The following is a 22,246-nucleotide window of genomic DNA, read 5'->3' on the forward strand; positions in this document are numbered from 1 at the left end:
AGAAAAACAAATGTTTGAAGCTGTGCTCCGTATGCTTTTCTTTTTGGAAAACTCTGGTTTGCAGGCAGGGAAATCTTGAAATGGCTCAAAATATGAAACCCTCCCAAGGAACAGGGTGGGATAGCACTAGGTGAAGAGGCTGTGGACACTGCTCCTGTATGCACATGTATGTGTGGGGACACCAGCGGTCTGCTTTCTGCAGGAGCTCTTGCATGTCGCAACATCCTGATCTCCAGTGACCATCCTTGTTGCTGCTGCTCAGTCATTCACATTCAACATCCAATGGTAAGGGTTTTTTTGGCAACATGGGCTCCTCTGGTTTTATTTTGATGAAGTAAAGAGAAGCTCTCAGCAACATGACAGTCACCTGTGGTGCATCCTGTGCCGTTGTTATAGGACATGCCAGAAGGGAGGATTAGCTGTCAGCGATCCCAGCGCCACAATGATCAGACATGGGAATGGGTTCAGTGGCCTGAACATGTGAATATCCACTGTATTTTCAGGTTCTGGATTATCTCTTTAGGCCTCCAAAAGCCTCTTCAGGGGGCGAGCTCTCCCGTTTTCCTGATGCCTGGTGGCACCTCTTACAGCACTAAATGCCTGGTTTTAGGCAAAGGCATCAAACCCACAGTGTCTTAACAAGTTGTTGGTCATCAGCTGAGCCTATATAACCATATGTGTTCCCATGTACATGATCCTACACTGCCCCTGGCCAGTATGATTTCACACCTCTTCCTCCCTCCTAAAAATAACACTTTTCCCCTTGCACATATACTGGCCTAGGAGCATTTTTTTGCTTGAAGGTTTCCTCTCTTCTTGTGCATTGTGTTTTGTTAAAGCACAGTAATTTGCTCATGGAGCTAAGCCCTTAATCTCCCCATCTCTACAGCACACAGTATTTAATGCTGTTTTGCTTAAAACACATGACGTTTGTGCATATTTAAGGCAGGTAACACTGCAGTGCTTGCATAAACATGGGGCAGAGTCAAGGGGAAGTTTTTGGCTGAGTCTCTGCACTTCACTGTCTGGCTGGTACTTAGAGGCTTAACTTACAGGTACTTACAGGCTTAACCATAGTGGGGCTCTTTGAAGGCTTTTCTTTGCTTTATTTCCTCTTTGATTCAGTAAATGGTGAAAAGAGGCAAAATTTGAGCATGGTTTTTGAGTCACTGCAACTGGCTTCACATAAACGGCTGCACGTGACTGCTGCAAAAAGCAAGGCAGGCAAAAACTGCTGCTGAATTGGAAGCAAAGGGTCACCCTGTTCTGCAATTACAGCGGTCCCTAATGCACTGAATTGCAAATCATACCCATTCCTGGAGTGTAACACTAGCTGACTCTGCCTGCCAGACTGAAATGAGCTCATAGAGCGAAGCAGCCTGAGAAAACAGCTTTCCCAGTGGTGGGAAAATGGTCTAAGTCTCCAACCTGAGAGGGAAAGTAATCAGGCTCCATTCCCTAACTCCGCAAGGAAGACCTTAGTCCAGCAAGGGGCAAAGGTACCACTTGCAAATAGCCCTGTTGTAACAGCTTCTGTGCTGGGTGTTGTTGTGCTGCGCGAGGATGCTTTCAGGCATCCCAGTGGTTTCAAGATGGGAACATCTACCAATGAGAGATTTCACTCTCCTGGACTCCAAAATGTGCTTTGAAATGACAAATGGAAGTTATCACATGGATCAAACTTTAAATATTCCAACTCTTCTGATGGTTTTTTCTGCAACCAAAGTTACATTATTTTGACAGCAGAGTTTTGCCCAGATTTTTCCTGCCCCTGTGATGGAGTGACCCAAAGTGAGCAGCAGTCCTGGCAGTAACTAGGCTCCTGAACTGGATTCCTCATTGGAATGGGATGAGTCCCATTGGAACGGGATGGCACGCTCTGGCAGCATCTGTGGGTTCTTCATAGCTGTCTCAAGATAACAAATTCTCTTGGACTTCTCTTCTTGTCTGTTATTTTGCTTCCCATGGGGACCATCCTATGAGGGCTCCACTGGGAGCGCGCATCGAGACTAGGGCCAGGACCTCTTAGTCTACTAGCATTGCAAGGTTGAGAGGGCATGTTTGGCTTGGACGTTGAGAGCTCAGTCTGCTTCTGTCCTCAGTTACCAAAATGAGGTCACCTTTTCATCCCTGACAGTATTTTTGCCACCTGCCCACTATGGGCATGTATCTTGGACCATATTTCTGGGTGGAGAGGATGGAAGGCTCCACACCACCACTTGGACCATATCTCTGAACTGCAATACAGCTCCTCACCAGTAACCCCAGTAGATCTGGGCCTGACAGCAGCACATCCCAGCCTGACAGTCAGCGATACAGATCTGCTGCTTCTGAAGTCAGTGCATCTGGATGCTGCACTGTGATGTATCCACTGGTTCAGAGCTCCCAGGAGATTTGCCCTCTCTTTCTGCATGGTATGGTACAGTCTTGCCTTCATTTTCCTGAATATGCATGTTTAAAGGTTCCCTGTAGCACTGTAGAAGCTATTTCTGGTTCTTACAGAGAAAAACCACTTTTCCTGAGATTTATGTCATCCTATATTTAGAACACCTTAAAATGCACTAATGGTCGAAAGAAGATCATTTATATGATTTCTCTTTATTTTTAAGCTGATGAAGAATAGAGTGGGAACATTTAGTTGTTTGCAATATATCCTGCACAGGGCATAGGATGAGGGTCACGCTTTGATAAGTACCAATGTCCCATACCAAGCCTCTGCCTTCTCTAGCTAATCTGTGCTCCCTTGCCCTGAAACCCTTGGTTTCACACTGCAGATCAAATGCAGCTCGTTGCTGCCAACTGGGAGTAAGGTTTCCTCATATCTTCTTGTTCTTTAATTACTTTTCCAAAGAACCGAAACAATCCCCTTCTCCAAAACCACATCACTGCATTAAGGAGGAGCTGCTGTTGTCTCTCTAGGTACTGGTTCAATGTTTCCTCTTGCTGCTGGCATTTTCCTTTGCAAAATGAGCAAATCTCAGCATGGAAATGAATAAACGAAAGGGTGAAACATGTCTGCAGGGAGAACCAGATTGAACTGCAGTGGCTGGGAGGACCCAGTTCGTGTAATCCCATTTACACCTGTGTTATGCTGGCTAGTGAGATTAAGTGTGTTCTAGTTAGCTTAAATAATAGGTTTTGCTGACCTGACTGCTTTTGATGGAAAAGGGTTAACATTTACTCATATAGTAGCTCCCCTGAGAGGACAGGGACAAAAAGGACTGGTGAGAGCAGCTTTAAATGGCTCAAGGTAACAGCTTCCCCATCTGCCGGTGGAAGAGAATGGGAGCTGAGATGCATCTACGCTGGCCATGGTCACTATAGAAGGGCTATAACCCTCCTGCCAGCTATGTGGAGGGTATTGAGTGTCTATAGGGTGTTAAGTGCCTCTCCTGTAGGAGTCCAGGGTCACCTCATGTCTCAGTGCAACCTCATGCTTTGGAGGTGATCCCACAAAGCTTCATCCGGAAAGGGGCAGACTTAAGGTCAGCTTTTCTCCATTGCTATGTCCCTCTGCCTGCCTTTTGTTGGTCCTTCTTCAGAGAGGGGTTGAGGGTGAAATAAGGTTTATTCCCATCCAGGTATGTCTTACAAATCAGAAGTACAAAGAACTAGGAAGTGAGTGACCAAGTCAATGTTCCAGATAGCTAGAGACATCTCAGGTGCCATTAGGTGCCAGTCTGCTTTCATCTGAATCAAGCTCAGGATGCCACCGATGGCCTTGTCCTGGGGAGCTATTTCTGCTGAGGTCAATGGACACAGGACCAGGTTAAGCTATGGTGGACCTTCTGGAGGACTCTGCAGTTGGGTGGAGATGTCGAAGTGCCCTGGTAAGCTGGGAAAAGGCAGTTAGAGAAAGGGAGGGAAAGGCCAAAGAAATTAAGCTGTTCAGAACCTTCATGCAAGAAGGGTGAAGTGGCAGATAAATAGGAAAGGAAAGGAAAGATCTGCAAAGGGTGATGGCAGAATGGGAAAATTCAACAAGGAAAACAACTGGGAACCTGATTTTGGACAAGAGGAAAAGTGACTCCAGTGATTTTGGGGCTGGGCTTATCAAATGAGAGCATTTATCTTGGAGTGGGAGTGATAAGAACCATCACGGCACAACTGGTCTGAATGAGACCTCATGTAGCATCTTTATTCAAGCTCTCGTTTGCCTCCAGGGACCATACCCAACCTCTCAGCCCCATGACAGCTCTGCTGTGTCTCCGCACTGGCCCCATCTCTTCTTCCTAGGCCTCAGGCTAGTGAAGGACAAGGGCATGAACAGCAAGGCTGGTTTCCTTTCAATGGGTTCTCAAGGCAGAGGTGGTTGGGGATCAGCAAACACTGCTGAACCTTGCCCTGCTTTTATCTGATGAATTATGTGTTGGGACCGAGACGTTTTGCTAAATATTAAGCCTGAAGTTTAGAAAATGGAAGGTCTTTACTCCCCAGGAAGGTTGGCATTGAGGCGAGTGACGACTGCCCATGAATGCTCCTCTTTGTTTGCCTTCCCATACTCTCCCTTGATTGCTTTAAAATATTGCTGATTGCTTGAGTAGCTGAGAAGCCTCTCTTGGAAAGGTCCCAAATATGCTTCAGCACAGTTTATTTCTCTGATTTGCACTTGGCCTTGTTTGATATTCCCCCCTTTTCTTGGTTGACAATTAAAGAACCAATTTCATTCCGCAGCCCTGCTCCATCCCTTTGATGGAGGCTGTTTGGCTCTAGGGTTTGGTAACAACATACAGGGTTGTTCAGCTCCAGGTGTTCACATCTACTGCTCAACAACTGAATATAATACTGCGTGAACTGAGAACAGTTCCTTGGGGAAGGGTGGCACACAAACAAGTTAGCAGCTAGATGGGCCTCATCCCTATGGCCCCACACTGGGATGGAGATGCTAGATACTTTTGGTTTCTTCTCATTGCTCAGCGTGGTCATCCTTGCAGGTTAGGACAGATGAGCTGGATGTAGTCATGATGCAAGTGCCTGTAGATATCCCTGAGCTAGTGCCAAGCAAATTAGGCTTGAGAAGGGATAATTTAATTTCAGCTGTGCTGGCACAGTGCTGTGCTGGGTTATTAACTGAGCAGCACTGCTCTACCACCCCAGCTAGCTCACTTATGTACCACATAATCAGGTGTTAAAGATTTATCACAGAATCATGCAATAGTTTGGGTTGGAAGGGACCTTAAAGCTCATCCAGTTCCAACCCCTGCCACGGGCAGGGACCCCTTCCACTGGAGCAGCTTGCTCCAAGCCCCTGTGTCCAACCTGGCCTTGAGCACTGCCAGGGATGGGGCAGCCACAGCTTCTCTGGGCACCCTGTGCCAGCGCCTCAGCACCCTCACAGGGAAGAGCTTCTGCCTAAGAGCTCAGCTCAGTCTCCCCTCTGGCAGGTTAAAGCCATTCCCCTTGGCCTGTCCCTACAGGCCCTTGTCCAAAGCCCCTCTCCAGGTTTCCTGTAGCTCCTTTAGGCACTGAGAAGCCAACCAGGAGGTCTGGACACATAGGACAGGCAGCCTCATCATCGTTGTGACTCTTGGTGCAGGCTGTAGATGAGACTGACCCCCATCATGCTGCAAACTGCCTTATCATTAGTGATCCTGGAGACAGAAAAGGGCAAGAGAGCCCATTGAGTTGCTTCTTGTATTTATTCTGAATACAGCAAGAAGCCATATATGCCCAGGAGGAACTCCAGTGGACCTGGATTAAAACCACAACTCCTGCCATAACTTTGCACACCTCCAAATGGCAATTGCAGCCCTGCTCTGCTGGAAATGCACTTGAGCTGCATGGCACAAGCATTTCCTGATTGCCCCACTCAGGGCATGTGAAAAGACTCAATTGCTGAATGCAGATACAATTGCAATTAAGCCTATTCAGCCTGATAACGAGGCATTCAGGGCTTTAGGGAGCTTTATATGGTTCAATTAGATTCAGTTGTTAAGCCTGAGCCTTAAGGAGTGCTCCTCTGAAGCCTGGGATCTGCAGGCAATCCTACTGCTTAAATCCTGGAGAGCTTTGGGTGATGTTTTCAGCCAGGCATGGACTGAGTAGAGAGATGAAAATGTGGGTATATATGGTCAGGAAGCAGTTAATTCCTGGGATATTTTGCTGGAGTGGGAAAACATCAGCCTAAGTGTTCTCCCTGCGGGCTCAAGCTGGTGGGGAGGGATAGGAAGAGCTGCACTGCTCTGTTCTTAGTGTTAAACCTACACACCTGGAAGCAGACACTGATTTATGTCTTCTAGCAGCCGTTTGAGGGTACTCTTATTTACTGATGGGGCTGTGATTGTCCCAGAAGCAGTAATAAAATGTGGAGCCCTGAGGACACTTCATGCATCCTTTTCATCTCCCCATCCCTTTTGGCTTCACCTGGACCTCCAGGGTCAGGATGGGGCTGGGATTCCCTCCTGCTTCATATCTCAAACCAGTGTGTTCCTTGCTCACCCTGGAGGCTCCTGTTTTTCACTCTTATGTCTTTGACCTCTGTGGCCTGTTTATTATCACTTGGCCAGAGGCTGGGATGGATAGGACCTACTGTGATGTGACCTGTTCTTCACTGGACCTGGAGTTCTCAGGACCCCTGGCACTGCAAAACAACTGATGGTGTGGGGAACAGCCCCTGTTTTGAGCACCAGAATCAGGATTTTGGGATGTGGAGTCCCTGGTTCTTCTGCTGGGTCTTTTCCTGAGCTGAAATATCTGTTTGTGTTGTGTAAGCTCAAGGGGTGGCTGATGGGGGTTTCACCCCACTACTGGACTGCTGCAGGGTGTATCTGGCTTTGATAGATGTGGGAGGTGGTTGTGGATGGGGGTCCCTTATGCTCCATGTGCTCCTCAGGCCCTCTTTGGCACTGATCTCCTTCCTAGTAATAGGGGGCTTCATAGAATCATAGAATAGTTACTGTTGGAAAGGACCCTAAGATCATCCAGTTCCAGCCCCCCCACCATGGGCAGGGACACCTCGCACTAAACCACCTCACCCAAGGCTTCATCCGACCTGGCCTTGAACACCAGGGATGGAGCACTCACAACCTCCCTGGGCAACCCATTCCAGTGCCTCACCACCCTAACAGGAAAGAATTTGCTCCTTATATCCAATTTAAACTTCCCCTGTTTAAGTTTTAACCCGTTACCCCTTGTCCTGTCACTACAGTCTCACCCATTCTCAGCCCTGCAAAGAGAGCCTACCCATCTCATCTAGAGCTCTGTGATCACTCCACCATCCCCATGTGGCACTGGTGTCCTTTTGGGGGTCATTTCTCACATATGGTAAATATTATGGGGTCATTTTGCATATATCCAACAGGGTTTGCCTATCAAATACACCTGCATCCCCTTCACCACCCTGTGCCTCAGTTTCTTAATATCACTGCTAACATCCTCCATCTAAGAGACCATCTCTAAAAAGCTCTTTGCTGTTGTGAGATGAGACAGATAAAGTGAAATCATGATTTACCTTGAGACGTCTTGACTCAGACCCCTCCATACCTTCCCAGCAATGTCAGACCCCTGAATCAGACCCATATATCAGTTTTGCACCCCACTTTTGGCATTTCCTATCCTCTCCTGCTGCTAATATCAACCTGAGCTCTTTGACCTCCTGGAAATAGAGACTTCCCCTCCCCTCCTCCCAACCTTTTCCCCACACTGGCCCCTTCCTCTGCAAACATCCCAGTTATTTTATTACTATTTTGTGCCCACAAGGTAAGGATTTGTGTTTTCCCTCCCCTCCTCTTCACTCCAGCATTCCTATGGGGTGGCATCCCCTATCCCAGCCTCCCCTCCACTGCTTCCATCCCAGCTGTCGGCCCTCGGAGAAGGAGTCGGAGGTGGAAGGGGGGGAATGCCCGGAGCAGCCCCTCCTCCTGCCTCATAACTTCTTCTTCCAAGCGTGCAGGGAGTTTCACTGCAGCCCGGTCAATGCTGATGCCTGTTCCTGGGGCTGTTGGACCCTCTCATCCATAGGGAGAAGCCAACGCGCGGTGGCGTGGCCCAGGTAAGCAGTGCCGTTTGTCTGTCCCTCGCTGTCTGTGTGTCCATCTGCCCTGTTATTGGGTGTTCTATGCTCTGTTGTGTGTGTTTCTGCTCTCCCCATTCTCGGGTTGCAGTGAAATGAACCGTGGCATCAAAGGGATGGGGGTGATGGGGAGGATGAGGAGGATGCAAAAAGCCTCCCAGCTTCCCTGTGCATGGCACAAACCCCTCGCTGCTGTTTCAGAAGTGTCTGAGATGCCCCAAACTTGTCTGAAATCTGGATTTTTGGGTGAATTTGCACTTCCTATGATGAGGGGTGGCTCAGAGGCATCAGCCGGTTGTGGAGGCAGGGAGAGGTGGTGAAGTGCTGTTGTGTGCAGCACATGGTGGGTTGGTTGGGGGGGGTTTGATGTGTTGCGGGAGGAATTGGGTTCCTGTTGCTTCCTTTGATGCACACATGATGTCTGAGCATTGCAATGGGCAGAATCTGGCCCCAGTGAATTTCCCACCAGTGAAATAAGGAGCTATTCCTTACTAAGGAGTTAGTTTTCTTCTAATCTTGTTCAGTTGGATTTTGAGAGGTGGATGGTGGTGAATAGCACGAGCTGAAAGCTAATCGTGGATCAAAGCTTTAACAGCAGCGGAGCAGACCCCACTGGGACTGGTTATAACTCCAGACAGAATGGATATTTCAGTGGTTTATGGGAGAAGCAGCAGAAAGGGATGGTCTGGGACCATTCCTGTGTGGGGAAGAAGGATGATTTCAGGGGTGGGATTCTGCTTTCCTACATCTGGGCCAGACTAATGGAGCTTTGCAATGAATGCAGTGATTGCTTGGGTGCAGCCACATGTGTGTAGCTCCTGATTTGAGGGTCTTTACTGACCCAGTATCAAGCCACACAACCCAGCTTTTCTTTTCTCAGTAGTGGTTATGGTGACTGAGATCCTTCAGCATCAGCCCCCCCTACCTCCCCCTGTAGATGCTGACATGATGTCTTGCAGGGAGCAGCAGTGATTACCAATTCCAGTTGGCTGCTCTCCATCGTAGGCCCAAATTAATGTGATTTCTGCTTGCAATCAGGGATTACAAGAAAGTGCCTTTCTTCCGGGGAGAGGAGAAAATTGGCCACCAGGCAGATGATTCATGGGGTGTCTGCAGAGTCTTTGTGGCTCTAATAAAGTGATGGATTCTGCAGAAATCCCTTCATTGCATGGATCAGGAGGAGCAGAAATGGAATGGATGATGCTGTTTGGGCTCTCCAATGCTTTGCAGGCATCTCTTCTCCCAAATCTAGTTGAAGGGGAGTTGGACTAGATGAGCTTTGAAGGTCCCGTCCAACCCAAACCATTCTATGATCAAATGAGTCAATGATTCCAGTGCCCCAAGCAGCATCATGTGCATGAGGAGATGTATTGGGCCAGGAGATGCTTGAGGCTGTGTTTGTGAATATGAGGTTGGCACATGAATATGGGGCTGTGTCCCCACCTGCTGGTCCTGGCGCTGTCCTCAGCCTGGTTTATACAATGGGAACTGGTGGGGTGGTATCTCCTCTCCAGAGCTGTGTGGGACAGCAGCTACTCAGGGCTTTCTCACTGGAACAGCTCTGTCAGCTCTCTCTGGTCTTAAATATCAGTGCACTGGGGCTCATGACTGGAAGTGGGTTTATGTGCATGGAAGCTTGTCTGCTTTTTCAACCCAGCTTTCCCAAACATTGCTTCTGTTTCATCAATCCTCAGATCTTCCTGTCCCAGATAGTGCCTCCCCACCAAATTTGTTCCTCTGGCCCTGATAGTGGGTAGGGGAAAAAGAGAAGAAAAGCAGCAGGCGTCTCCAACTCCTTTGTCTGGCTACCTGGACCCTTGCTCCTGTTCATGATGTCTCCTTTCCCATAGGAAAGGTCACCCTGCTATGGTAGGGAGCAGACCTGCAACCACTGCAGGAGGGAGCCAGAGCTAAGATTTGGGGACCTTTCATGCCTGTGCTTTGGAATAGAACTTCCCCTTGGGAGACCATTTTGTGACTGGCAGGGACCAGGGCTGCTCAGACAGGGAGCAGAGGTCTGTGTAAATGGGAAAGCTGGGGAAGGATGGCTGAGTGCGACCGTTTACTGGGATAAATGGTGTTTTGAGCTTGCTGCAGCACCAGGAGGTGGTGCAGATGGTGGTGAAAGGTAGGTGATGTGTTCATTTCAGGCTCACCTGTGAGTGGAAGGAAGACAATAAAGAAATGCATGTGAAAAATGAGAGATGTGGGCTTAAATCCTTCCACAGACCCCACTGGTTGGCTCCAGCTCATGGACTGGTTGCTCTTGCCCTGGCTGGGAAGTGGGTGCCTCTTTCTACTTCAGTGTCCATAAATCCTCCTTCCTTGTGTCTTGGGTGAGCACAGACCCAGCAGCAGCTCTGGGAGAGTGGGAGGAATAGAGAGGAATGTCCAAAATGGGTTTAGCTGCATCCATGGGAGCTTTGATAGGAGCATCCTGCTGAACAGGATCAGCAGTTGGTCCATAAAACCCTGTCTAGATGGGTACAGGGAGCCAGTTCTCAGTTCCTCAACCATTAACACCAGTTTATAGTGGCTATAAAATATGATTGCACAGAACAGCAAGTTTGTAGAGAGGTAAAAATAATGGTGTATAGTAAAAATGACAAGTTGTGCCAGCACTGTATGATCAGGGAGATGTCAGCCTGTCACAACACGCTTGCTTCAATGCCCCAGCAACTCAGCCAGTGCTGAACATGAGACCTGGGAGACCAAAATAGTCCAAATCAAGATGTAAATCTAGTGGCACCATCTCAGCAGGATGCAAATGCCAGGGAAATATGGGAAGGTGCATTTGGGAAGGGTTTCACTTGTTTGATAGAAACTGAAGCTGAGGTTTATGGTGGTTCCATCCCTTTCAGCAGAGACTGGTAACACAAGGGCAGCTGGTACTTGCATTGTGACCATGTCAGGAGACAGCAGGGACCATTCAGGGCCCATCCTCATCCTAGGAGGCTTTGTCAAACATAGTCTGTAGGGGTCATCTGTTATGGTGGGTTTTTGGTACCCCACTGAGGTTGACTCCTGATCAGGGTATAGATTTAGGTTGTAGGTCCTGGAGGGTGTCTGTGAAGTTGGATGGGGTTGAAAGAGTAGATTGGCAGGGTTAGGCTGCCTGCAATGGGTCCTGAGCAGAAGATGGGACATGCAAGTCCCATGCACAAGCCCTTCTTCCCTAGCTTGCTCTGACATGGTCCTTGTTCCAGCAAGATGGAATTGAATTGCCTGGAGGCTGTGAAATGGCATCAGCCCAGAGGCAACAGGGATCCGCTTGTGGAATTTATCCAGCCACAAAGCCAAGAGGCTCACGGGGGATGTGGGACCTCAGGCTGGGATCTGTGTTTTCTTTGTCCCAGCTCCCAGTCCCCTCGGTCCTGCTCAGGAGCACTTTGCAGTGTGAATACCATGGGAAAGATCCAGTCTAAGGGAGTAACCTGAGGAATGCCGCCTGGCTGCCAGCCCAGCAGTCAATCCCTTCATCAATTGACTTCCCAAGCCTTTTTTTTCCACCAACATCCCCCCCAGCACCTATTGATCTCATTGTCCGGAAGTAATGCCTTTGACTCCATCAATACATAATCCCATGGGACCTTCCACCTTCTTTATGGGAAGACAGAAGCATCATCTCATGAATGTCCCTGATGACAACAGGGTGAAAACCCCACAAATACCCTTAAAACTGTCATACCCGTTCAATGGGCAGCTCCTGTCTCCGTGCCACACGTGCTGAGGGATCTCCCATCACCTCACAGCCGAAAGCAGGGTGGCTTATTTAAAAGCTGAGCATTAAACTGAATGGAGGCAGCAGAGAGAAGCTGAAGTTGGTTTTGAGGTGTTCCCCATGTCTAGGAATGCACTCAAGTACTGTTTAACCACCATCACTTACTTCTCTTTCAGGTTTTTCCCTTCCAAGTGTATCACTCATTTTTAAGTAGGATTCACATTATGATGCTTCTCAGCTTGTGGATGCCCAGGTGATGCTATCAAAGGCTGTATTAGGATCAGAAGCCCAGTGGGGAGGTCTGTGGGGTTGAAGCAGAGCCATTTGTTCCATGTAGACCTCTGATGAGCAGTGAAAACCCTCCTTCAGAGTTACCCACCCCAAACCTTCACTGTGCTCTTGGCATTGCTTGCAAGAAGGAGAGATTAGGGGTGAGCAGCAGACCCTCCATTGCTGTTTCCAAGCAAAACCATCAATCCCCCCCAAAACTGGGTCTCTGGGAGAGGAAGGAAGAGACTTGCTGGAGATGATCTTCACAACCACCATCCAGTTGTAACATTCAGCTTGGAAAGGTTTCCAAGTTTAGCTAGAAGGTATTTTTCCTATTGTTAATGTGAAAACCTGACATGCGGGGAGTCACCGTGGTGTGGAGGAAAGGAGAGGGGGGTCCAGCTTTCATTTACAGGACTCATAAGGTATTTCTGTGCTTTTCTCCTTGGTGCTTCTAAGCTGCAGTGCTTCATCCAATGCTCCTGCATGCTGCTTGGATAACTTCTGCAGGAGGAGGAAGGTGGCAAAACCAGCCCCAATTGGACACTACTCTGCAAGTTGTCCCATACTGGGGGAAGAGAAACTGCCAGTTATCTCCACCTGTTTGTCACCTTTCCATTAGCCTTGCTGCCCTCTCCCCAGTGGGAAATGGCCCAGATCCCAAGGAGTTCTCTCCTTTTTGCCCTTAACTGGCTATTTCCATCAGATCTGAGCAAATCCTAACCTGTGCTTTGCTCCTTGTTGTGTGACTGCAATATGAACACTGCAGAAGCTGCACAGTAGGATATTGGAGCCTGATGGATGAGAAGAAGATGGGCATAAACCACCCATCGCCATGTCTGCCACCCTGGAGGAAAGCCAGAGCCAACCCTTGCCGTGCTCAAAGGAGACCTATTGAGATGTTAATCCAGCTGCTTTTATACATGATCCCCATCTCCCCACCACATGGAAAACAACAGCTCTGGGGTCTAAACCTCATGTTGGTGGGACTGGGAAGCCAGCAGCCCTTGTGAGTTGCTGCCTTTGAACAAACCAGGCACTTTCAGATGGGTGCCGAAGCGGAAAATAGGATTCCTCTGGGTACCACTTCATCCTGTAGTGAGCAGCCTCAGCAGATACACCCCCATCATCTCTGTTAAACATTACTGCACAGTGCAGGCCATTTAAATCAGGAAATCAATGGGATTTATTAAAAAAAGGAACAAAAAATACCCAACAAAACACTTTCTCAAAGCTTCTGCTTGAGGAGAGGGAGGGAAATCATTGACCCCTTCTGGAAGGAGCAATGATTTCTTCTCATTGCTGACGCTGCTGTTTAACCAGGCTTCATGCTGGAGAATGCAGCAAGAATGCTCTTTGGGAAGGTTTCCTTGCTTTAAAATCCTTGAGTTTCATGGCAGGATTGCCTGGAGCTGAGAAAGGTCCATCAGGAGAGCAAGGTGAATTGATGCATCAATAAGTGGAAGGGGGCTACAGCTCTGAGGATGTGGTGTTTGTTGGATCTTCAAGGCACGCTGTTGACCATCGGAGCTTCCACCCTTTGCACCACCGCCACCAGCTTTTGCTGTTGGGGCACTCCTCTGCGTGAAGGACACCGAAACCCTTGTTTCTTTTGGGCACACCTTGACCCAGGATGGTGCTGGATACGCATTCAAGCTTTGGCTTAAAAAGCACATGCAGCCAATGCAGCCATTTCCCTTCATCAGGGTCTGTAGCAATAGGACAAGGGGTGATGGGTTCAAGCTGAAACAGGGGAAGCTCAGGTTGGAGATAAGGAAGAAGCTCTTCCCTGTAAGGTGCTGGCACAGGGTGCCCAAAGAAGTTGTGAATGCTCCATCCCTGGTAGTGTTCAAGGCCAGGTTGGACAGAGCCTTGGGTGACATGGTCTAGTGTGAGGTGTCCCTGCCCATGGCAGGGGCTTGAAACTGGATGGTCCTAAGGTCCTTTCCAACCCAAAGCATTCTGTGTTTCTATGGTTCTATGACTGTGTTAGCATAATCCTGAGAGAAGGTGTCCAAGGGGCTTTCAGAAAGACAAGGGACAATCTCAGCCCTTTTGGACTTGATCTGAGCTCTTTCTTTGGGTATCATTTGCACCTCTGCTTGCAAAGGGACCATCTCCTCCCTGCAGATCATCCCCTCTGGATGTTCCTGGAGAGCACCATGTGTTTCAGGAGTGTGCCTCCAGCCACCAGCAAGTCAATGCATTCATGTTTCTTTGGAAACAGCTTAAACTTTGTATTCAAGGGATTTAGAGAGAAATCAATTACCATAAAAATCTATTAACTTCATTAAAAAGGAAACTCTCAACTTTTGAATCCCTGAGGCCTATTGCTATCAGGTCAGAAACAACCCGTATTTAACCAGGCTTTTTCTGCCCTCCAAATCTACCATTGTCCTTGAGGTTTGAAAATGGCTTTAAATCCCCTGGTATCTAATCCCAGAAGAGGAGCTGCAGAGGTGCCCTGACCAGGCTTTTCCATGGGAATGTTTCAGAGCGAAAGGAGGGAACCAGCATTTTCTTGGCAGCAAATTGTGAACACATTTGCTTGGACAGACCCTCTAATCGACACCAGCTATTACATCTGCATCCTGCCGCCTGGATTTTCCTTACATTGGTGACAATGTGCTGCTTTTGGACAAGCTGTTGGTACCATTCGAGAGCTGACAGTTGTGATCTTTGCTCTCCATCCCTATGAACATCAGTTGCATTTTTGCGGGTGTTTTAAGCCTCAAGCCCTTGGTTTTATTCTTCATCTTGCCACCAAAATTCAATGGTTTCAATGTGTCCTTTGTGTCAAAGAGTGCAGTCTGTGCCCTGATTTTCCCCATCTAAATACCATGCAAAATTACATGTAGATGTGCTGGGATCTCAGTGACCTCTTAATGCTGGTACCATCAGTACCTGAACCATCTCCATACCCGTCTCCTGCCAGTCTCTTTGGTGCTTCCACATCCTGAAGCTCCCATTAATTCTCCATTCGGGCCAATCTCTACATTTCAATTATAGATCCTTGCAGGGCTGCTGGGGTCTGTCTCCATAGGACTTACCATAGAACCTCAGACTGGTTTGGTTTGGAAAGGACCTTAAAGCTCATCCAGTTCCAACCCCCTGCCACGGGCAGGGACCCCTTCCACTAGAGCAGCTTGCTCCAAGCCCCTGTGTCCAACCTGGCCTTGAACACTGCCAGGGATGGGGCAGCCACAGCTTCTCTGGGCACCCTGTGCCAGTGCCTCAGCACCAGCACAGGAAAGATCTTCTGCCTTAGATCCAGCCTTACATCTGGTCTTATTTTGTGATGGAGCATGGCAGTGCTCCATGAACAGGATCCCTGTGGTGCTAGGTATACTAAGCTGAGATGTAGCTGAAGCCTTTGCTTCGGCTGGACTGTTCATAAGGAGGTGTCTTGTTTATTCTCTGCTGGCTAATATAAGGCTGTGCTTAGCCTGCAGTCTTTCAGAGGGACCTGCAAACAGGATATCTGTCCAGTCCAGCTGTCTGCTTTCAGGAGACTTGTATGAGCACATTTGAGACCTGCTTCCCTATGCCACATTCAGCTGATATTGCCAAGATCTTGTGAGGCAAAGGAGCTGTCTGCTTGTGCGACGTGCAGCGTATGGCACAGTGGTGGGACATGGTTCTGCACAGATCCTCTAGGAAAGCTCTGCATGCCCATATGCATCTCTGAAGTGTAGTTCTTGTGTCTGTATGCAACAGGGATAGTTATTTGGTAGATAGACTTAGCAGCATCTAGTGTGGGTGATGCTGGGGCAGGAGATGTGTGAGATCCAGCTGGACCCACAGGCAAATGGGAGGCAGGCACCCGCCAGATGAGGCTGCAGATCCTTTTCAGATAGCGCTTGCTGACAGGGGGTAGTTATTTATCCCAAAGGGGTTATTTGTGTATCCCAAAATTTGTTGGGAAAATAAAAGGAAGAAGAGTTTAATGTAAACATACACCCAGGAAGAAGAGATGGAGGGGAACAGCCCAGCTGCTGGCATTACCACAACTGTGTAAGACCTGATTTTCTTCTCTTACCCTCTTGCATCTTGCCAGGCTTCCCCCAGCTCTGTCATCTGATCCAGATGAGGTAAAGGGAGAACCTGGTCCATCAACTTTATGGGGTTTGGAGGCAATTTGTTCAAGGACCTGTAAAACCTGGAGAAGTTGCCCCTATAAATTATTTACCAGGGACAGTAAAAGATCAAGGGAATTCCTGGGATTCCTTACAAAACCCTGAGGTTTATGGGGTCGTTTCCCTGCCCCTACCAGGTTTCTGTAAAGATCTCTGTCGAGGTTTTAAGAGGTCTTTCATAGGGGCTGATGGCAGCCAGTGTCTGCAAAGATCAGTTAAGAGCTGCTGGAATGAAGGCTGCCTATCTTTAATGTATAAAGCGAGCATCATGGTGGTACCTATGATGTGAACTGAGATGTCCCAAGTTGGACAACAGTGGTAGAGCAAATGATAGTCCTCCATCAGCCTTATATGTAAGGCTATACCCAAAATATATCCTGGAAAGTGGAAGGAGCAAGCCCCAGTATGACCTTGGCCACTTGTGGGCTGTGACTGGAGGGAGGTGTTAGAGCAAGTATTGGAAGCTGCAGAGGTTATATACCTTATATACCTGTCTCACCTAGGGATATGTTCTCATCTAGGACTGGTATTTGATACCCGGGTGGACACTTTAAATGCAGTGGAATTTGGGAAGGAATAGGGAAGGGCTGCGCTCACAGCCCAGAAAGCCAACCATATCCTGGGCTGCATCAAAAGGAGCGTGACCAGCAGGTCGAAGGAGGTGATCCTGCCCCTCTACTCTGCTCTTGTGAGACCTCACCTGGAGCATTGTGTGCAGTTCTGGTGTCCTCAACATAAAAAGGACATGGAACTGCTGGAACAAGTCCAGAGGAGGCCACGAGGATGATCAGGGGCCTGGAGCACCTCCCGTGTGAAGACAGGCTGAGGAAGTTGGGGCTCTTCAGCCTGGAGAAGAGAAGGCTGCGTGGGGACCTCATAGCAGCCTTCCAGTATCTGAAGGGGGGCTATTGGGATGCTGGGGAGGGACTCTTCATTAGGGACTGTAGTGATAGGACAAGGGGTGATGGGTTCAAACTGAAACAGGGGAAGTTCAGGTTGGAGATAAGGCAGAAGCTCTTCCCTGTGAGGGTGCTGAGGACCTGGCACAGGGTGCCCAGAGAAGCTGTGGCTGCCCCATCCCTGGCAGTGTTCAAGGCCAGGTTGGACACAGGGGCTTGGAGCAAGCTGCTCTAGTGGAAGGTGTCCCTGCCTGTGGCAGGGCTTGGAACTGGATTAAGGTCCCTTGCAACCCAAACCATTCCATGATTCTAAGGGGAAAAGCAAGAAACTCATTTTCAGTTCAGAGAACAGCATCCTTGAACTTGGGATCATCTGTAACACGGATGTGCTGCAGTCATCCATTAAGCACCCATGCTGTCAGCGCAGCAGCAGGAGCTGGGTGGGTTTTCACCCTAAGCAAGCATTTGCAGCTCACTGCTCAGAGGCAGAGCCCAGCTCTAACTATCCTTTGTAAAATGCATGTAATAAACAGAAATACTCAAGATGCTCAAAAATTGCACACACGGAAGTTCAGCATCCACATGCATGAGTTCATGTCTGCCAGGAAATGTGTTTAGTTTGTAGCATCCAGATTATAAAGCCCTTTTGAACCCTCATCCTCAGCTTTGCAATGTGAATTCAAGGTGTGACTGGTTCTGAGCTCCAGCCTTTCTGCATCCACGTGGTCTTTGCTTTTTGTGACTGTTAACACTTACTGAAGGCCTGGGGCTGCTGTGCTTTCTCTTTGCCTCTTCAGAGCCTTCTAGGATTTATTCTTTATGTGACCATTTTCCTATTGCCTTCTTAATGTGCATTTTGCACTGTAGTTAGAATCATAGAATAAACTAGGATGGAAAAGACCTTTAAGATCATCAGTTTTCCATGCTGGAATGTTGAACAATATCAGAGCTTTTAACCCATTGCTCAGACACCCATTCAAAGGGTTTGCTGCCTTCCTGCTCCATGAAGGGCTGGTTATGGTGCAAGACAAACTCTACCCTATGGAGTCGAGGATTAGCATTAGGAAAAAGGATTGGGAAGGATTAGGGTTAGGGAAAAGGATTAGGAAGCGAAAAGGGGATGCTGGCAGGTTGGTATTGAAGGATGCTGGTATCTGAGGGGCGATGGGGTCATGTTCCCAGAGCTCGTAATATAACTCCTGTGAGGGCGGTGGAGGTAAAACCTAGTTTTCTTCAGCTCCACACTTTTCCATTACTTTTTTTCATAGAATCTTGTTTACTCCTGTTGTTTAAAAGCCTGAATTTATTTGGTTTGGGTTTTTGTTGGCATTTTTGGGGGGAACGGGCTGTTTTTGCTTTGAAGCCATCTCCACAGCATCTAATAGCAGCACCCCGTAGAGATTTGGACTGGAGTTACGAGGGAAGGACACTGCACGGCAGAGATTCTGACTGCATCCAGCAATTAGGAGAAGAGAGAGGGAAAACCAGGAACAGGAAATACATTCAGAGAACTGAAGTCCTGAGGGTCTCAGATGGGTGTAGGTCCATGATGGGCAACGTGACCACAGCCCTGGTGCCCCTGCAGGCTAGATGCACACAGGCTCCCCTTATTTGTTTGAGGATTCATTTAGATGGGGTTATTCCAAGCTGTGAACAGGGACTCAGCCTTGTTTTCCAAAGAGGATTTGATCTATAACACAATGTGATTTCAAGGTTGCATGTTGTTAACTGGAAGGAGCAACCCAACCCTGGCAAAGAACTGCGTTGGATGAAGTGGAGCTCATCTTTTCCCCGCATCTGTAATTTCCAGCCTGGAAGCAGTCCATGCCTCCCTGGGCAATGTGCTCAGCCCAAGATGAGCAGGGGAAGCTCAGAGCAAGAGAAGAACATTTTAATGCCCATTGAAAAGGATAAAACCCCTTCTGGCAATGTCACTTCTGTTACTGTTGTTGCTTCACAGAGAGTAGTCCCTTCTTCACAGAGGGAGACTTACGTAGCAATTGGGGGGGGGTCACTAAACCATCCATAGGCGACAACCAGAGCTTTCAGCCCCCTTTGCTCCATGATGGTGGGGTGGATTTCCAAGGGAAGCAGGTACAAGGCAGTTAATCCTGGATTTGGGTAACTCCAGGTTATCTGCAGAACAGGGTAATAAAGACTTGAGTGCAGTGATTGCTGTCTGCAGTCATGATCCTTCCTTTCTGCATCACTGAGGCAGCAGATGCTTCCTTCTTCCCTTACACCACTCGTATTCACATTGAGGTGGTTGTTGCCTGAAGAAGGGTGCTGTTAGGTGCTGTGGAGCAAAACCGAGCTCTCCCCTGTAGCATCAGCAAAGGGATGAAGGAATTAGTGGGTTTATGGACTTCAGTGCCGATAGTCTAAGCCAAGATGAATCTTTATAGCTGGAGAAAAGCTTCTCTTGCCTCTGTAGGCAAATGGGATCAACATACTCAGGTGGCTTGGCTTAAAGCCTCTCTTCTCCTGCAGATGAATGACTCTCCAGGCTGTGTGCTGAGTCCAGGAACCAAGAAGAATTTCTTCCCAAGGAAAAGGAAAATGTATGCACAGATCCTTGTCCTGGCAGCGGCTGTGGTGCAGTACGGAGCTGTGGCCATCCATGAAGGTATGTGACAAATGGGTTACCATGAATACTGCATCTAGGGGTGATGGTGAGACACATCAAGGAGAAAAAGACCTTTTCCAAGCAGTACTTTCTGCTCATGTCATGCATACACACACACGGATGCTGTAGTGCTGATGCCTTTAACTTCTGCATAGGGTGCTTTTAGGTTGGGATCATCTGGCTAACAGAACATCTCAGCTGGCCCCAAAAGGCAGGCAGGACCTGACTTGCTGCAGCAGGGTTTATGGGGAAATGAGGGCTTTGCTCAGTGTCCTGCCTTTAATCCTGTTCCACCTCAACTGCTCCAGAAGAAGGTGGGGAGAGAGGGAAAACATGTCCCCTCCTGGCTCCTCTTCTGATCTCCAAGGCCTGGTACAAGCCACCACACAGAGGATACAAGAGTAAAGACCTCAGGGAAGCCTTGAATTCTCCTGGTACCTTTTAGAGATGGTACAAAGGTGCATTTCTTCCCTGAGAAGCTCATAAGAGCTTTTGGGGATGAGAGACCAGAGCCAAAAGGCAGAAGGACCCCAGAAGAGCCTCATGGAGTTACAGCATGATCCATGGCTTATCTCTAGCCTCAGGATGGGGAAGCTCTTTGTGAGCATCCTACAGAGCTAATCCAGAGCTCCCGGGACTGTCCTGAGGCTGGGTATGGGCCACTGGATCCTCCCTTTTCATATTGTTCTGCAGCAACAAGCCTCCAGGTTTTGAAGGTGTAAATTCACCTGGACTAAGCTCAATCAATTCACCAAGGACTTAATGGAAGCTTTGGTGTCAGCTACAAAATTAACTTGATTAAGTTCCTGTCCATCAATTAAGCCGATATACTTGACTATAATGCTCTTTAATTCCAAGCTGGGAACAGGGCAATAAATCACCATTTACAGATGTCTCTGGCAAGCCTGTGATTGATGGAACGTGGTAATTTGGGAGGTGTCTGGAAAATTTCAAATCAAGTCATATCCCCCTGTGATTAATAGAGCTGTCTGTGGTGGTGTTCTCTCCAGAAGGTACCAATCCAAATATGCTTAACATCACGTGTTTCCAATGACAGCTTCAGGTACCACATCCAAGCAGCAAACACTCTCAGGTTTCATTGCCAAGCTGGAAAGGTGCTGAGCTCCTTGCTCAGTGTCTTGCAGAATGGGCTCTGGTTTTCCTGGGGTAATGGTTGGACTTGATGATTATAGAATCAGATTGGTTTGTGTTGGAAGGGACCTTAAAGCTCCTCCAGTTCCAACCCCTGCCACAGGCAGGGACACCTTCCACTGGAGCAGCTTGCTCCAAGCCCCTGTGTCCAGCCTGGCCTTGAACACTGCCAGGGATGGGGCAGCCACAGCTTCTCTGGGCACCCTGTGCCAGCGCCTCAGCACCCTCACAGGGAAGAGCTTCTGCCTTATCTCCAACCTGAACTTCCCCTGTTTCAGTTTGAACCCATCACCCCTTGTCCAATCACTACAATCCATAATCTTAAAGGTCTTTTCCAATCTAGATGATTCTGTGATTTGATGGCTGCCCCTTTATGGAGAACAGAAACCATCCTGCCCTTCTTCATCCCATGGAGCTCCTGCTTGTTGTCTTTCCTCTCATTATCCCTGGGTGCGGATGAGGGCAGGAGCATTGTACATGGTGAGCAAGACTCAGGTGCCAGGCACAGCTGGAGGAGGTTCTCTAGGGATTTGGGATATGGGGAGGAAGGTGTAGCAAAGGTCTTTTGATATCCATGACATTTTGTGCATGTTTTCCAGATCAGGGCCAAAAATGCAGGTCTTGCATAAAAGCTGCGCTGCTTTGAGTAGCTCCAAGAAATGGGTGATTTGGAATGATCTGAGTGATTTGTACTTGGCAATGCTAGGTTCATGGTTGGACTTGATGATCTTAAAGGTCTTTTGCTCTGAGCAAATTGCCCTCAGCCTTAATGATTGTATGGTTCTGTGATTTTGGGAGGGCTGGTGGATGGGCTTCTCTGCCTTACTGAACCTTTATTGGGATTTTCTTGTGGTAATACAGGTTGTGGTTACTCTGAGAAGCTTTTGGATGCTTTACACCAGTTCTGAGCTCAGATCCAGGAACTGGCATTGCCTCTGTTCTAAGTCATTCTAAGGGAGCAGGGAGATCAAGGTCCAACCTATGGAAAAGGGGTAGATCCAAAATGGAATTGGCAGTTGGGAAAAGAGCTTGTGATCTTCTATTAGCAGCTGAGGTGCCTCCAAGACATCCTGACAGGGAGATCTCAACAGAGAGCTTTGGGAAGGACAGTTTAAATCATTGTCTCCCATTTTTTTCAAGGGAAAGTGCTTTATATTCCAAACTGGGTGTGAGTTACACCAAACTCAGTGCCATGGTTTAGTGGTGGTCTTGGCAGCCCTGGAATAATGGTTGGACTTGATGATCTTGAAGGTCTTTTCCAACCTGGTTGATTCTATGATTCGAAAAGAGCCCAGTCATTATTTTTCTGCAGTAACCGGATTGGTTAAGTCTTCAGGAGCTCAGTGTCAAGAGGCACAAAGAAAGATGAAGAAACCGAAAGCCTTGGGTAACAAAGACACTTGGACTGCCATCCATCTGCACCCACCAAAT

General features: G+C 48.3%; 1 protein-coding gene across 1 annotated transcript in view; it reads left to right on the forward strand.

Moving 5' to 3' along the window:
• The first annotated feature begins 2,352 nt into the window (after positions 1 to 2,352).
• Positions 2,353 to 22,246, forward strand: part of LOC136011516 (collagen alpha-1(VII) chain-like) — a 118,188-nt gene continuing 98,294 nt past the window's right edge. Inside the window, exons 1-2 of the mRNA XM_065673450.1 lie at positions 2,353 to 2,414; positions 19,528 to 19,663. Of these exons, the coding sequence (XP_065529522.1) occupies positions 2,412 to 2,414; positions 19,528 to 19,663 (139 nt within the window). The 5' untranslated portion in view covers positions 2,353 to 2,411. The remainder of the gene's footprint in view (positions 2,415 to 19,527; positions 19,664 to 22,246) is intronic.

Source organism: Lathamus discolor, chromosome 1 (assembly GCF_037157495.1).
Source record: "Lathamus discolor isolate bLatDis1 chromosome 1, bLatDis1.hap1, whole genome shotgun sequence".
NCBI classification, from domain to species: domain Eukaryota; kingdom Metazoa; phylum Chordata; class Aves; order Psittaciformes; family Psittacidae; genus Lathamus; species Lathamus discolor.